General features: G+C 39.0%; 2 protein-coding genes across 14 annotated transcripts in view; one reads left to right on the top strand and one right to left on the bottom strand.

Moving 5' to 3' along the window:
* INVS (inversin) overlaps positions 1-8,943 on the top strand; it is a 158,296-nt gene extending 149,353 nt beyond the window's left edge. For 4 of the 7 annotated variants that reach the window (XM_082403822.1, XM_082403826.1, XM_082403827.1 and 1 more), the window contains one exon: positions 720-1,898. In XM_082403822.1, the coding sequence (XP_082259948.1) occupies positions 720-868 (149 nt within the window). In that variant the 3' untranslated portion in view covers positions 869-1,898. Of the gene's footprint in view, positions 1-265; positions 687-719; positions 1,899-7,919 lie in introns of those variants that run through there. The other 3 variants (XM_082403825.1, XM_082403823.1, XM_082403824.1) reach the window with 3 other exon arrangements.
* The window catches only part of TEX10 (testis expressed 10), a 52,881-nt gene continuing 41,748 nt past the window's right edge, over positions 2,420-13,552 (bottom strand). For 4 of the 7 annotated variants that reach the window (XM_082403895.1, XM_082403893.1, XM_082403897.1 and 1 more), the window contains 4 exons: positions 10,796-10,876; positions 8,982-9,163; positions 3,904-4,114; positions 2,420-2,623 (listed from right to left, as the gene is read on the bottom strand). In XM_082403895.1, the coding sequence (XP_082260021.1) occupies positions 2,510-2,623; positions 3,904-4,114; positions 8,982-9,163; positions 10,796-10,876 (588 nt within the window). In that variant the 3' untranslated portion in view covers positions 2,420-2,509. Of the gene's footprint in view, positions 2,624-3,903; positions 4,115-8,981; positions 9,164-10,795; positions 10,877-13,552 lie in introns of those variants that run through there. The other 3 variants (XR_014247875.1, XM_082403894.1, XM_082403896.1) reach the window with 3 other exon arrangements.

The following is a 13,552-nucleotide window of genomic DNA, read 5'->3' on the forward strand; positions in this document are numbered from 1 at the left end:
CTTAACCGGTCAGAGGCTCAGTATCCTCATTTGTTAAGTGAGAGGGTTGACTGCACCACTAAAGTTTTCCAACTGTAGCATCCTGTAACTCTGTGATTTCAAAGTCATAAAAAGGCCTAAAAAAATCCACTTCAAGCTTGACATGCCTATTATTCTATCACCTGAATAGTTTTCAAAGGAACCTATTTTCTAGAATGGACTATAGCCAAGTATGTGGCACAGGGAAAGTTACATGATAGATATATATGTTTGTGTTATGTTACAGAGACGCACAGAGAAAGCAGTATCATACCAGTTATTCCAGGCAGACTGAAGACCTAAGTTCCAGTCCTACCTCCTCAAGCAGCTGCCCCCTCATAGTCAAGGTTATTCCTTAAAGAGATGTCAGGTATCTTTGAGAGGATGGAAAATGGAGGGCTGACATCCTCCTGTCTCTACAATAAACTAGCCATCACCTTATTCAGCCCCATGGATAATCCAAACCTAAACCCTTCTTCCTCCCCACTGATCAACTCTGCCCTTCAGCATGAAAATTAATAATCTGAATATCGGGACTTCCCTGGCGGTCCAGTGGTTAAGACTCCACACTCCCAATGCAGGGGGCGCAGGTTCGATCCCTGGTCGGGGAACTAAATCCTGCATGCCGCACAGCGCAGCCAAAAATAATAATAGTAGTAGCAATAATAATAATCTGAATATCTGGTATTTGTTTTTAACAGTGAGCAACTTGCAGTGTATACACCTCCTTGAGAACAGTGGAAGATCAAAGAATTTTTCTTATAACCTGCAATCAGCTAACCCATCAAGAAACAAAACAAAGCTTCGACTGCCTATGGAGGAAGACTGTGCCCGGAGGGGGCGGTTCTAATAGCTAGTGCATAATTCTCTGATTAGCTTTTACACTTTGGGAAAACTTTAATATCCATGCCTGAAGGCTTATTAGCCTGAAAATGTAACAACTGAAAGAAATGTGTTTTCTTTCTGCTCTTACACGGCACTGTTTTGTAAATTCTTAGCCAGTGCTGAAAGGACCAGGGTAGACTATACCTGTGCAAAGCTGCCCGTGTGCCTACATGTCCGTCAGGACGGCTGGAGAAGAGTGTTTCTAATAACAGTTAAGTCTAAGTAAAACTAAGGAAGTGAGCACTAAAGACACTGCTGGGTTGGGATTTCTCCTCAATGGGTGCAAGCCTGGTTTGTTGGCTCCAGTGAAGAACCTAAATGAGATGGGGAAGAGCCTGTCCCACAGCAGCTGCCTTCAGTTCACTACTTTTCTGGAATCTAATGCAATGGACTTCATTACAGACACCACATCCTGTTATTCCAACATCATCAGTTTTAATTTTTAGATCAGAGTCATGACCCAGTGTTTTGCTCTTAGACATTTTAAGACTGTAATAGGTATACTGTTGATTGCTTACATTTTACAGTTCCCGTGTCAGCCTCTGAAGGCCACAGGCTGCTGCCACGTCCTCTCTGTGAATGGCGTTCCTTCTGCTGAGCACCAGCAGTATCACAGCACCAAGGCCTCAGTCGGGAAGGTCTATAGACCAGACATTCATGCACGGGGTGCCAATTCAGGCCTTAACCTTCCACTTGTATTTTCTGCTTGACCTGCAGAGGTGAGCAACCTTGTCAAAATGCTGTTCCTTAGGCATGGGAAACTGTGCTAACTATGCATTCTAGCTCTCTACGAACACATGGTTTAAATAAAATCCAGTGATTGTGGGCTTTTTCACATTTTTTAAGGGCAAAGCTACTAGGAATGTAGACAGGCAGAAACAATGGCATATTAGGCTCACAAATATTTCTAGAACTGCTTGCATTTTAAGATTACTGCCACCCCTGTCCTGAAAGTAAGAGATTGGAAGCAATAAAGTGTTATTTAATTACCTAGATTTTTTACAGTTGGCTAACTAAATTACTTCATTTTTATGAAAATTATAACATAAATTAAGAACTCTTACAATGGATCACTAGTAGAAAACCATTTTGTAAGAGTTACCCAGCTCAGACCAAGGACCATTTAGGTATAGGAAAATCCACAACAAATGGGAGCACTGTTTTGAAATCTTGCTAGAAATCCTCGGGAAACAACACAACTCCAGAGTGAGAAGCAACCACTCCCAAACAAAACCAAACCAAAAACTAGTTTAGTTTGTTGCTGTCTGAATGAACTGGGGCTGAGAACAAAAAGAATGAAGTTTGCCTAGATGGGACCACAAAGACACAGCTTATTTCTTACTATACAATAGAAGGTACCATATAATCGCTCTGTATTTTACATATACTTAGCTATGAAATACATAATACCTGTAACCACATATCACATGCTAGTCCAGGAAGCCAGCCTGTGCATCAATGGCAACTCCCAAGCATTATTTTCCTATTTCAGTGCAAAGGAAGGTTCATAAACAACTTCTTTAAAAGTTCAGCTTTAATGACAAACATTTATTACATCAGTCTCTTCAAAATTAAATGTGAATAAACAATTTCAAACAGTGCCTTTTCAATACACTGTACTCAACATGCTGGGTCCCTGGGGATGCCCAGTGATGTACACATTGAAGCAATAATGTAAGTCTGTGAGCCACTGCTCCTGAACACCTCCACTCTTCAATGTCTGCAGAGAAAAACAAGAGTAATATGAGAGTTGTAACAAAACTGCTTCCTGATGGTTTTTTCCCACACCCAAACAAGATCTCAAAGAGTCCTTGCGATAGTATCCTCATCTATAAATTATCACATGAAACCTCACTGAAAAAAGGAACCTATTAATCAGGTATTATTACCACAGGTAGTTAAAATTCCTAGTTTCATCCTCAAGTATTAAGTGCTACCAGTTTCTTGTTGGGTCTCTTCCCTCCCACATTTGCTAGGGACTAATGAAATTTCACCATTAACCACCCCTACACCCTGTACTTCTGCCCCTTTGCATTCTAGAATCTCATAACATTAACTGAGAATAATGATTCAACAGGTCTCAATTTGTCATTCTTATAGAAATTGGCTGATTCTCCAACCTTGGAATAATCCAAGTTCTTAACTTTTCTTCCCTTCTACTATTTCTGAATTCTGCATCCTCTTCCATTACTGAGACAATTCAGAATACATCTTGTGTTATATGTAGGTATAAGCTCTATTACTCTGAAGTATTATTACATATACCAATTAATAACCCCCTCCAATCAAAGGCCTATACAAAATACCTCACTTTAACTCTCCCAAACCAAAAACACCAAAGGAATCCTTAATAAACAGAACTGCCCGCCCCAGGTGAACACAGAGAACCAACCATTAGACAAAGCTGAAGCCTGCAACTTCCAACTTCTTCCACCTCCTCCAGTGAACTAAGTGACTGGAAATAGGCCTTAGTTTATTCCTGCTAAATTTCCTTAATGACAGCTAACATTGTTGGGTGCTTAGTAACTATCAGTTACAGTATAAACCTTACTTGGATGATCTCTTTTAATGGTCAACAAAACCCAACAATGTTGCTATTATTCCCATTTCTACAGCTAGGAAAACAAGCTCAGATAGGTTAAAAAAAAAAAAAAAAAAAAAACCACACAACTTGCCAAATTATCACAGTTAAGCAATAGAATCTGTATCACAAAACAGGTAGGAGTGACTCTGATGCTTGTACTTTTTCCAACTAAGCTGCCTGCCACCTTAATTCAGTTTGAGCATTTTAAGGTTTTTAGTACTGATTCTGCAATCAAAGTCACCCCCCTGGTTAAGTGACAGTCAGTTACTAGACGGCAGGGGAAGCCCTAAGAAATCACCACACTGGGCTTAATTGCAGGAGTCCGTCAACGCACAGAAACCCTGGCCTCCCAAGAGCACCTCCATGCCCATGAATCTAGTACGAACAGTACAAAGCCCTTGTTCCTTGCTTCTTACTGTGATATTCTTGATGATCTGCTGCACCAAGATGGCATTGGTCAACATGTGAGTCCTGAGGGGTGCGTGCTGCAGCAGCAGGCGAAGCAGCTGGCCCACGACAGGCAGCTCCTCAGGTCCAGCTCTGCTCACCCGCAGGCTCTGCAGCATCAACCTGAGCACTCGAGGCAGGAGTGCCAGGATGGAGACACAGACGCCCCACAGCTTGTCCCTACAAAACAGAAATGAGTCAGTGAACCAACGCATACAGGAAAAGTGCCCTTTCCATACTTCCCAAGACTGAAGATGTCCTTTTAAGAAACACGGTGTTTTCTGATAAAACCCCAGAAACCAAAACTAATAAGAACTGGGTTTCATCAGAGCTAAAAAAGCAAATGCAGTGAAGAATCAGCTGCTTTCCCCTATTTTACGGGTTTCAGGAAGCCTAGCAACCAGCATTTCCCTGGGCTTAACAAGACATTCTTGAAGCCCTAGTGATCATATTTACACAGAATTCACCACAGAATGATCTATACATGCGTACTATTCTCTACCAGTGGACATTATTCAACTGTCTATTACACAACACCAAATGTCAAAAGAGTAAGAATGTCCCAATGGCAAAAAGGGAAGAAAAGAACTTCATGAAACTCTAAGCCTCTGACCTGGATTATGAGTCTCTTCAACGTGTTAGAACAGGGCAGGTTTCCAGAGAAAGATGTGCTCACAAGGAACCAAAGGGATTTGAGAAAATAACCAGTAAGGGAACTATTACAGGCCAGAGATGGTAAATAAATCCAAATTTCAGTGAGCATCATTCTTTTGGTATCTTTATAGAACAGGAACAAAAATGTTTTATGACAGAGGTAAGTGGCCTAACCACATTCTAGAAGTGTGTCAATTAAATGGAGCAATATCCTTTTGGAGGAAAAGTTCACTGGCTGCTAAAGGCTCTGACCTTAGCCTGTTACAATTTCTCTACCAAGAGTGCATAATCCTCCCAGTCCCAAATCTTTCTAAGAAAGCCTACCTCCAGACCTTTCACCATCTGACCCCCCTCCCAACTCCACATACAGCAATTGCATCAAAGGTAGATACCGAATCCATTAAGCCAAACAGATCCTCTTATCTGAAGAGACTTTATTCAGCCTGTGGACTCATGCACAGCCAGGTTAGGACAGCCATGTGCAAGAAGAAAAGAGAAAGCCAGACTGTAGACATAGCTAATGATGAGGCAAAGGCACAAAGATTAAAGACTACAAAATTTAGAAGAAAAAGAAAAGACTAGAGAAAGCTGCTTTGGTTCCTGCTGGGTTTCAAATTCCTACCTCCACAATGTAGGTCCTACCCCTTGTGTTTTTTTTTTAATAAGTTGCTACTGTACTGATCCAATATATTCACTCTCTACTTGAACTTCAGTGGATTTCAAATAACTGTGGATCAAAACTGTTAAAAGAGCTTATGGATTCTACATTATACCAAATACAAGTATACTGAATGGATGAGTAAAGTTTAGAATTCTACCTTCGCACACCACAATTAAAGAAAACTGTCAGGCCAAAAAGAAGAGAGACCTGGGTACCACGAACGATGTAAGCAATACCATTTGAAGATCCATTCTTAGGGTTTTCTAAGAGTTGTCATGCACAGAAATAATTGTACCAACTCTATATAAATTGTTATGAAGTTGAGATTTTAGGTCAACATAAAGCAATGGTTCTAAACCACTCTAAAGGAACTGATGAAAGTCCAATATTTCACATACAATTTTCAGGAGTTCCACTAACTCTGCAAACTTCTGATGTATTCTGGTCAGATAATACCAACCAACCCCCCCACGCCCCAAACACAGGGAAATACAGATAATATACTTTAAAAAACAAAACAAAAATACAGCCAAGCTCAAAAGCCAGAATGGGTGATATCTCTAGGTGCCAGAAACTATGACACAACTCATGAAGATACACAGGAGCACAGAACTGGATATGGGATTTTGGGGCTGGGTATTCAACAGCCAACAATGTTGGAAGCTGAGGCTTCAGCCCCAGGTACGGAAAGCAGGGAGCTAGAACTGGGCTCCCTGCATAGAGCTGGACAGCCAGGAAAATGCAAATGTGAAACTGCCCCATAGGGAGGTCTCCACAACCTCCACAAACTCTCACAAAAGATTCATTCAGAGAAAGTTATATAACCCAAAACATGAGCTTGTTTGTTCAACCCCACTAGAGACAACCTCCAAAGCCCCACCTGCTCCCCAAAATAAGAGAGAATTCCCACACCAGAGAGAAACAGAGCAAACACAACTGACAAGACCTTTAACACCAATAAAGTGAGAATGACAAAGAGCCAAGTAAAAACTCAAAAATAGATGAAAGAGAAAACAATAGCTGATACAGTAAAAACTCAATAGAAGGATTAAACAAAAGAATTAGCAAAGTGGAAGATGTTGAGAGAGGACAGAATGAGAAACTCCCTATGTTTAAAAGGAGTTTTTAGGAGAGAATAGAAACAGTGGGGAAGATAACAGAAATAAAAACATAGCTGAAGAAAAAACATTAAGTCTTCAGATTAAAGGAGTACACTAAGTCTCAAGCAGGATAAATAACAACAAACCTACACTAGGATACACCCTGATTTGCAATGCAACAAAAAGAAAACAGTGAAACCATAGAAAAGAATAGATTACTAACCTAGGGCCAGGACAGGAATAAAGATGCAGACCTACTACAGAATGGACTTGAGGACACGGGGAGGGGGAAGGGTAAGCTGGGACGAAGTGAGAGAGTGGCATGGACATATATACACTACCAAATGTAAAACAGATAGCTAGTGGGAAGCAGCCACATAGCACAGGGAGATCAGCTCGGTGCTTTGTGTCCACCTAGAGGGGTGGGATAGGGCAGGTGAGAGGGAGATGCAAGAGGGAGGAGATATGGGGATATATGTATACGTATAGCTGATTCACTTTGTTATACAGCAGAAGCTAAGACAACACTGTAAAGCAATTATACTCCAATAAAGATGTTAAAAAAAAAAAAAAGAATAGATTACTACCTACAAACCAAAAGGGCTCAGTTGAACAGCAGATCTTTCATTACTAACAATGAATCCAGAAGACAACAGAATAGTTTCTTCAAAGTACAGTGGCCACAGTCTGAATACCTCAAATTGGTCAAGCCCAATTTTTTGGTCAGCACTTGTGAAATCAAAAGCTCCCGGTAGTTTGACTGGCACTCTCATTATTGGTAATCTCACAAACACCTTCTCTAGGAGGGTAGGAGCAGCCTAAAAGGGAGACTTAAGTACCTAAGACTCTGGCTGCCAACACTTCTTTGTGACTAATGTCATCCTGAGAGATGCATATCAAACTCAATACACGGTACAAAACACTTTTAAAAACAGAATTTTACACAGGCAAAATGTATTAAATACAGTGAATTTTGTTCAGTCCAACCATATAAAATCAAAGCAGGATGTTTTTCTATAAGAAACTAAAAAAGATCTTTGAAACTTATCAGAGTATATCACAAAGGGGCTACATTTCAAGTGACAGGAAATAACAAACAGTAATATACATATTTCATAAATGGGGATGCTCATTATAAAATTTTTAGAACCCTGAGAAGTTCCTTGCTATTTACAAAGCCTTTTCTTGAACTATCAGGCCCAGAAGTTTGATGATGGTAAGTACCATCAAATCTATGCTTGTTTATGTGTAAATTTTACAGGATATTAACAGTGAAACGTACAAAGTTTTAAATACACACACTTAACGGAAAAAATCCAAATGTCTGTTGACAGTAAAATGGATAAGTTATAGTACATTCATATAACAGAATCCTACAGAGCAGGGGTACGACCACAGCCAATCCAGCTCACAGCCTGTATTTGTAAACAGAATTTTATTGGAACACAGCTACACCCATTCATTCATGTATCATCTAATGCTGCTTTCACATGACCAGGGCAGTGCTGAGTAGTTCTGACAAGAGACTTTATGGTTTGAAAACCCTAAAATATTCACTGACTCCTTACAGAAAGAAGTTTGCTGACTCCTGGTATAGAGAAACAAAAATGAATGAAATACATCTTCAAATCAACGTGAGTAACTCTCACAAACGATGATGAAAATAAAGTCACAAAAAATACATATAGTATGATTCCTTTTATATCAAATTCTTAAAATATGCAAAACAAAAATGAAATTGCTCACAAATGCATATAAAATTTTTAAATAAAAAGGTAAGGAAGTGACTAACACAGAAGTGATCTCTGGGGATGCAGAAGAGAAATGTAACTGTGGAGGGTACATGGAGAAAGTGTGCTGACGATGTTCTATTTCTGAACCAGGAGGTTGGTTAAACAGGTGTTCAGTTTATACTCTTTAAACTCTTTAAATGTTTTATACAATCATATGTATATTTCGGTGACATTTAAAAGCTCAAAAAAGAAAGGCAAATGTCAAAATGTGATAGAATGATTTTTATTTTCTTATATTTGCTCATCTGTTAGATTTTTTAAAAACCTTCTGCAATGAATTGTTAACAGCATACCAATGAGAACATAAGCATGAGAAAACTCTTTGAAAATTAAAGTGAAATCTTCTATACTATCCTAGAAGCTTTAGTCTAAAAATTACAGAGGAGCAAAAGTACTAATTAAAAACACTAGCATCTTAGAACAATTTCCTTAAACCCAAGAATTTAAAAATCCATGCTGGCTAGTTCTAATGAAGCCCAAAACAAAATACAAAGGCTTGTACTAATAATAAGCCCATCCTTCTAAAAGTAGAATTTTTTTTCTTGCCAGATCTATAGCAAAGTTAATAAGGAAAGCTCTCAGGAAACTTCATAATGCCATCTAACTTTTCAAATTTGTAGCTTACAGGAAAAAAAAAAAAAAAAAACTAAGACTGCTCACCACATCACAAAGGGGATTCATAAAAGAACAAAGAAAAAGCTAGCTAGGTTTATACAAACTCTAGAAGAGAATTAGATTTTGGAAATATCAGCTTGACTGACTGACCGACTGCCTGATTGACTGAGGGGAGGTGAACAAGTAGGAAAAAAATTAAAGTTTAAGAATACAAAAACTATTACCTCTTTCTTAGATGTTCTGCTTCTCCTTTCTCTAAAGTGAGCAGAAAATAAAGAAGACTGTAGCAACAAGAAGCCAGAAATGGCAGCAGCGTCTCACTAAGTACACACGTATGATCCAGGAGCTTACAGATAACACCCAAAACACAGCCCACCGTGCTGTCAGGAATTACAGTCAACCCAACCTAGGCAGAGAAAAATGAGATTAATGACCTCTTCACAACAGCCCCTCTCCCCAGAATAAAACCAAACACCATTATCTGGAGAGTTAACCTTCCATCACTACTGGTGGAAACTTGTATATACATAATACATGCCATGCCACCAACCACACCTTAAGATCCTGTTTTCCTTTGAGAATTTAGTTGCTACGTTAAATGACTTTGAAAATACACAAACTCAGGAAATACTATTAACCCAATCCACTGCCTCCCCTTCATGACAAAGTCTCCTAAAATTTTCTAGATGTTACAATTTCTACTGATGGACAGAAATACTATTATTTAAAAGGATTATTTCATGCATCCAAAGAAGATCTTGATACCAGCAATCACATTTACATGATCTTCAGATTATCCAGACTGGAAAACTCCAATATCTGGCACCACCCCCACCCCAGGTAATTAAATGTACAAACTACAGTTCCTTTTACAATTATCCTTCCCCTGCCCTTTGATTTAGCCAGTCATTCAGACATAACTAAGGAAAATACCTATACTGGAGTAAGATAATACTATACTTACACTTGACTGCTTCACTGTCCCAAAACCCAGATAAGGGACATCATGGTGTGCTAACCACCTGGACTCTGCCGTATAAAGTGTCATTCAGCTGGACTCTAACTTGTAACTGCATGCATACATGGTCTAAATCTCCTGCAAACTACTGCTGAGTCATCATAAACTCTGCAGGTTCTGATGTCTTAACCTTTACCCAGGCTGTCTGTAAAAAGTGGCCAGATCAACACTGGAATGTTGATCTTTTACTAGAATAGTGAATGTAGTCAAAGGGCATAAATTTCTGGAGTGGAAGTAAAAAAAAAAAAAGAAAAAGAAAAAAGATGGGTATCTTTGGAGACACAGTGTATAAGGATTAGAAGTTTGATAGCAGGGAGAAAAGAGAGTACTGAGGATTCAAAGCAGTAGTCTTCCAACTCGAGGTAAGTAAAGAAAAGGCACTGTAGATATGCCTATAAAATTATCCAAACAAGTGAGAGTCCCTGGAAGATAAAGTTTTGGAGTCCCCCCTTGCACTGTAACACATCATTATACTAAAAAGCCAAAGGGCAAAGTGTAAATGTTGGAGGAAGTTAAAAGCAAAACCCAGGCATACCTAATGAGAATTTAACGCCAATGGGAACTAGAGACACCCACTGGCCAAAAGACAAGTCAGTTTCATGGCTGAGCTCACTGCTTCCAGTGACCGGGCCTTGAGCCTGTGAGGTGACATCCCTACTTTACACCCCAAACCTTCTGGGTGGAAACTGAACCCCAGTCTGGATGCTGGATTCCCAACACAATGACACCTGGCACATGTTAATTAAAGCATTTTAAGTCAGAAGGACCTGAGGTTTAAGAGGTCTTTCATTGCTCAGATGTAAAAAGTAAGGTCCTGGCAAAAGAGGAGATTTTCCCAAGGTCACAGAATTAATTAATAACAGCCAGGAAAAACACCAAGATTTCTCAGTTCTCACCACAGCATCATGAAATTATTAAGCTTAGACTTCTGGACACTCACTCTCTCCTTGGTTATGGCAAACTCAATCTTAACCAAATCTCTATGCTTGTGTAACAGAAAAGAATTTTAAGTATATTTACCAAATGCTTACTGATGGCACTTTGCAGGATGTCAAAGCTTTGGCTTCGGGCAGGGATAACCAATAAATTGTGACAAACTGTCTGTCAGAAAAGGAGAAAACCAATACCAAATCAGAACATTTTAGTCAGAAACAAGTTCAATAGTTTTTTAAAAAAATCTACTTGCTCTATATATTAAAAGGAAACTTAACAAAAAGTGACTTTAAAGATGCAAATGTCAAACAATCAAGCCTCATATAAATGGTCCAGTTTTCCAAATAATTCATTTATTAAACATTTACTGAGCACTGAGCTAGGCCTATTAGGTGCTATGCATAGGAATGAAAGAAAGAGAAACTCTTCTGTCTCACAGCCCTCAAGGAGCTTACAGTCTACCAAGGCAGAGACTACATTTCTATTAAGTAAGTGCTACAATAGGGAGATCTCAGTGATGGGAACAAAGGGCAGACAAAAGCCTTTCTCCCATTTGGTGGAAAAATATAACACTGAAAAAAACTTACAATTCAGAAAATACCAATACCATGTTCAAATTAATTATAATGCTGCCTCTTATTCCCTAAAGGTAAAAGGAAAATAGTCTATAGGAAAAGAAGAAAAATATGAATGAGGTGGGAATCAAATCTCTAGTATTTTTCATTTTCTAAGTTCTCAAGAAAACAAGAAGAGGGAAGGACAGCATCAAGTCCTTCAAAGAATCACAACACAACTCCAGAAGCTGATGGAATGCAGTACCAAAAATCAAGTATGTAGAAAAATCCCACGGAAAGATAAGACTGGTGGAAAGAATATCACTCTAGGAAGAGAATGAATAGTCAAGATAAATTCAAGAGGACTGTTAATCCTCAAAAAATCAACATCTCTATGCATTATGTCTCTATAAAACCTCTTGTAGAGCGACCACCCAGAGTTTTCACATGGCAATTGTCTTATCTTTTAAACCTACAGGTAACAACGGAAACAACGTATTTCCAATGCCATCTTTCTACTTCAAAATGAGTGTAATGAATATTTTCACTCATAAATGATAAATCATATTTGAAAGGCCCATTCAATAATAAATGATCACTCAATCCCTTCCCTTCTGCCTCCCCTCCCCTTCCTGAACGATTCAGTTCTAAAGACACTGCATGAGGCCAAGCTAGACATCACCACTAGAGTGGGTGGGAGAGCTTCAGTGGCCCAGAGCAGGCTACCCATTAACAAATGGAGGCACACTGTCCCCAAGAGTTGGAGCTCAAATGCGATAAGGAAGATGCCTGCATGGGAAAAGGGTGGCGCCAAAAGAAGACTGATTACAGGCAAAGTAACTGATGAAGTAGGTAAATATATTAAGCAAAATGGAAGTCAGGTTTCTCACCATCAGAAAAGGCAGGTACAAGAGGAAAAGGAGACAGCTAGAATGAACCCAGTGGTGTTGCGTTCCTGATTTCTGTTCACTGATAGGGCATGGGAACAGCAACATCTAATAGCAATGACCACACTTAAGAGTCCAGAAGTTGGTTTCTAAAATCCATTCTCCACTTACAGGAAAACTGGGCTTCTTAAAGAAATACCTGATTGCAGGGCTGGGACAGGGAAAATACAACATGAATCTGAAACAATTTGTGGTACAAGAAAGTAAGGAAGCAAGCTGACCCTTGAACAATGTGGGGGGCAGTGGGTAGGGGTGCCGACACTCCATGCAATCGAAAATCTGCGTATCACTTCATAGTCGGCCCTCCATATCTGAGGTTCCTCGTATCTGCAGATTCAACCAACCATGCATCATGTAGTACTGTAGTATTTACTACTGAAATAAATCTCCAAACAAATAAGTGGGTACAGTTCAAACCTGTGTTGTTCAAGGGTCAACTGTACTCAGAGAAAAATGAGGACGTATCAAAAGAACAAAGAAGCCAGCTTTCAGGAGGTAACCATGGCAAACATGAGCGTATCAAAATTAATAAGGATAGTAAGGAATTTTAACCCACTGGAAAATACAGGAAACCATACTAACAAAAATAAATAAATGAATAAATTCGAAGACCAAAAAGGAATGTGATATTTACATTGTTTCAAAGTATCTCCTCATAAAATATTACTAATAACAAAGGGGAAGAAGTAAAGAGTGGAGAACATGGACAGACACCACTTACTCAAGGGATCAAAGTGAACATCTAATGGGACAAATCAAAACCACGCACCACCTGACAGGATGCAGTCAGAAAACCACAGCATCACTCATGTCATATTCCTGCCAAATTTATATAACTTGATCTAACCATGAGAAAATAAACTAAACCTGAATTGAGAGAAATTTTACAAAATAACCGTCCTGTGTTCTTCAAAAGTGTCAATGTCAACGAAAGACAAGGAAAGACTGAGGAACTATTCCAGATTTTGAAAGAGACTAAACAGACATTACAACTAAATGCAATGAATCATTTCAGATGGATCCTTTAAAGTACATTATTGGGACAACTGGCAAAACAGGAGTAAAGTCTGAGGATTAGATGACAGTAATATACCAATGTTAATTTCCTGATTCTGATGACTATATTTGTTTACATAATGGAATGGTCTTGTTTAAGACAAATACAGGCATACCCAAGATATTGTGAGTTCAGTTCCAGACCACTGCGATAACATAAATATAGCAATAAAGCAAACATCACAATAAAGCGAGTCACACATTTTTTTGGTTTCCCAGTGCATACAAAAGATATGTTTATACTATACTGTAGTCCATTTCATGTACAAGAGCATTGTCTATAAAAA

This window comes from Balaenoptera borealis (genome assembly GCF_965194805.1).
Source record: "Balaenoptera borealis genome assembly, chromosome: 8".
Classification (NCBI taxonomy): domain Eukaryota; kingdom Metazoa; phylum Chordata; class Mammalia; order Artiodactyla; family Balaenopteridae; genus Balaenoptera; species Balaenoptera borealis.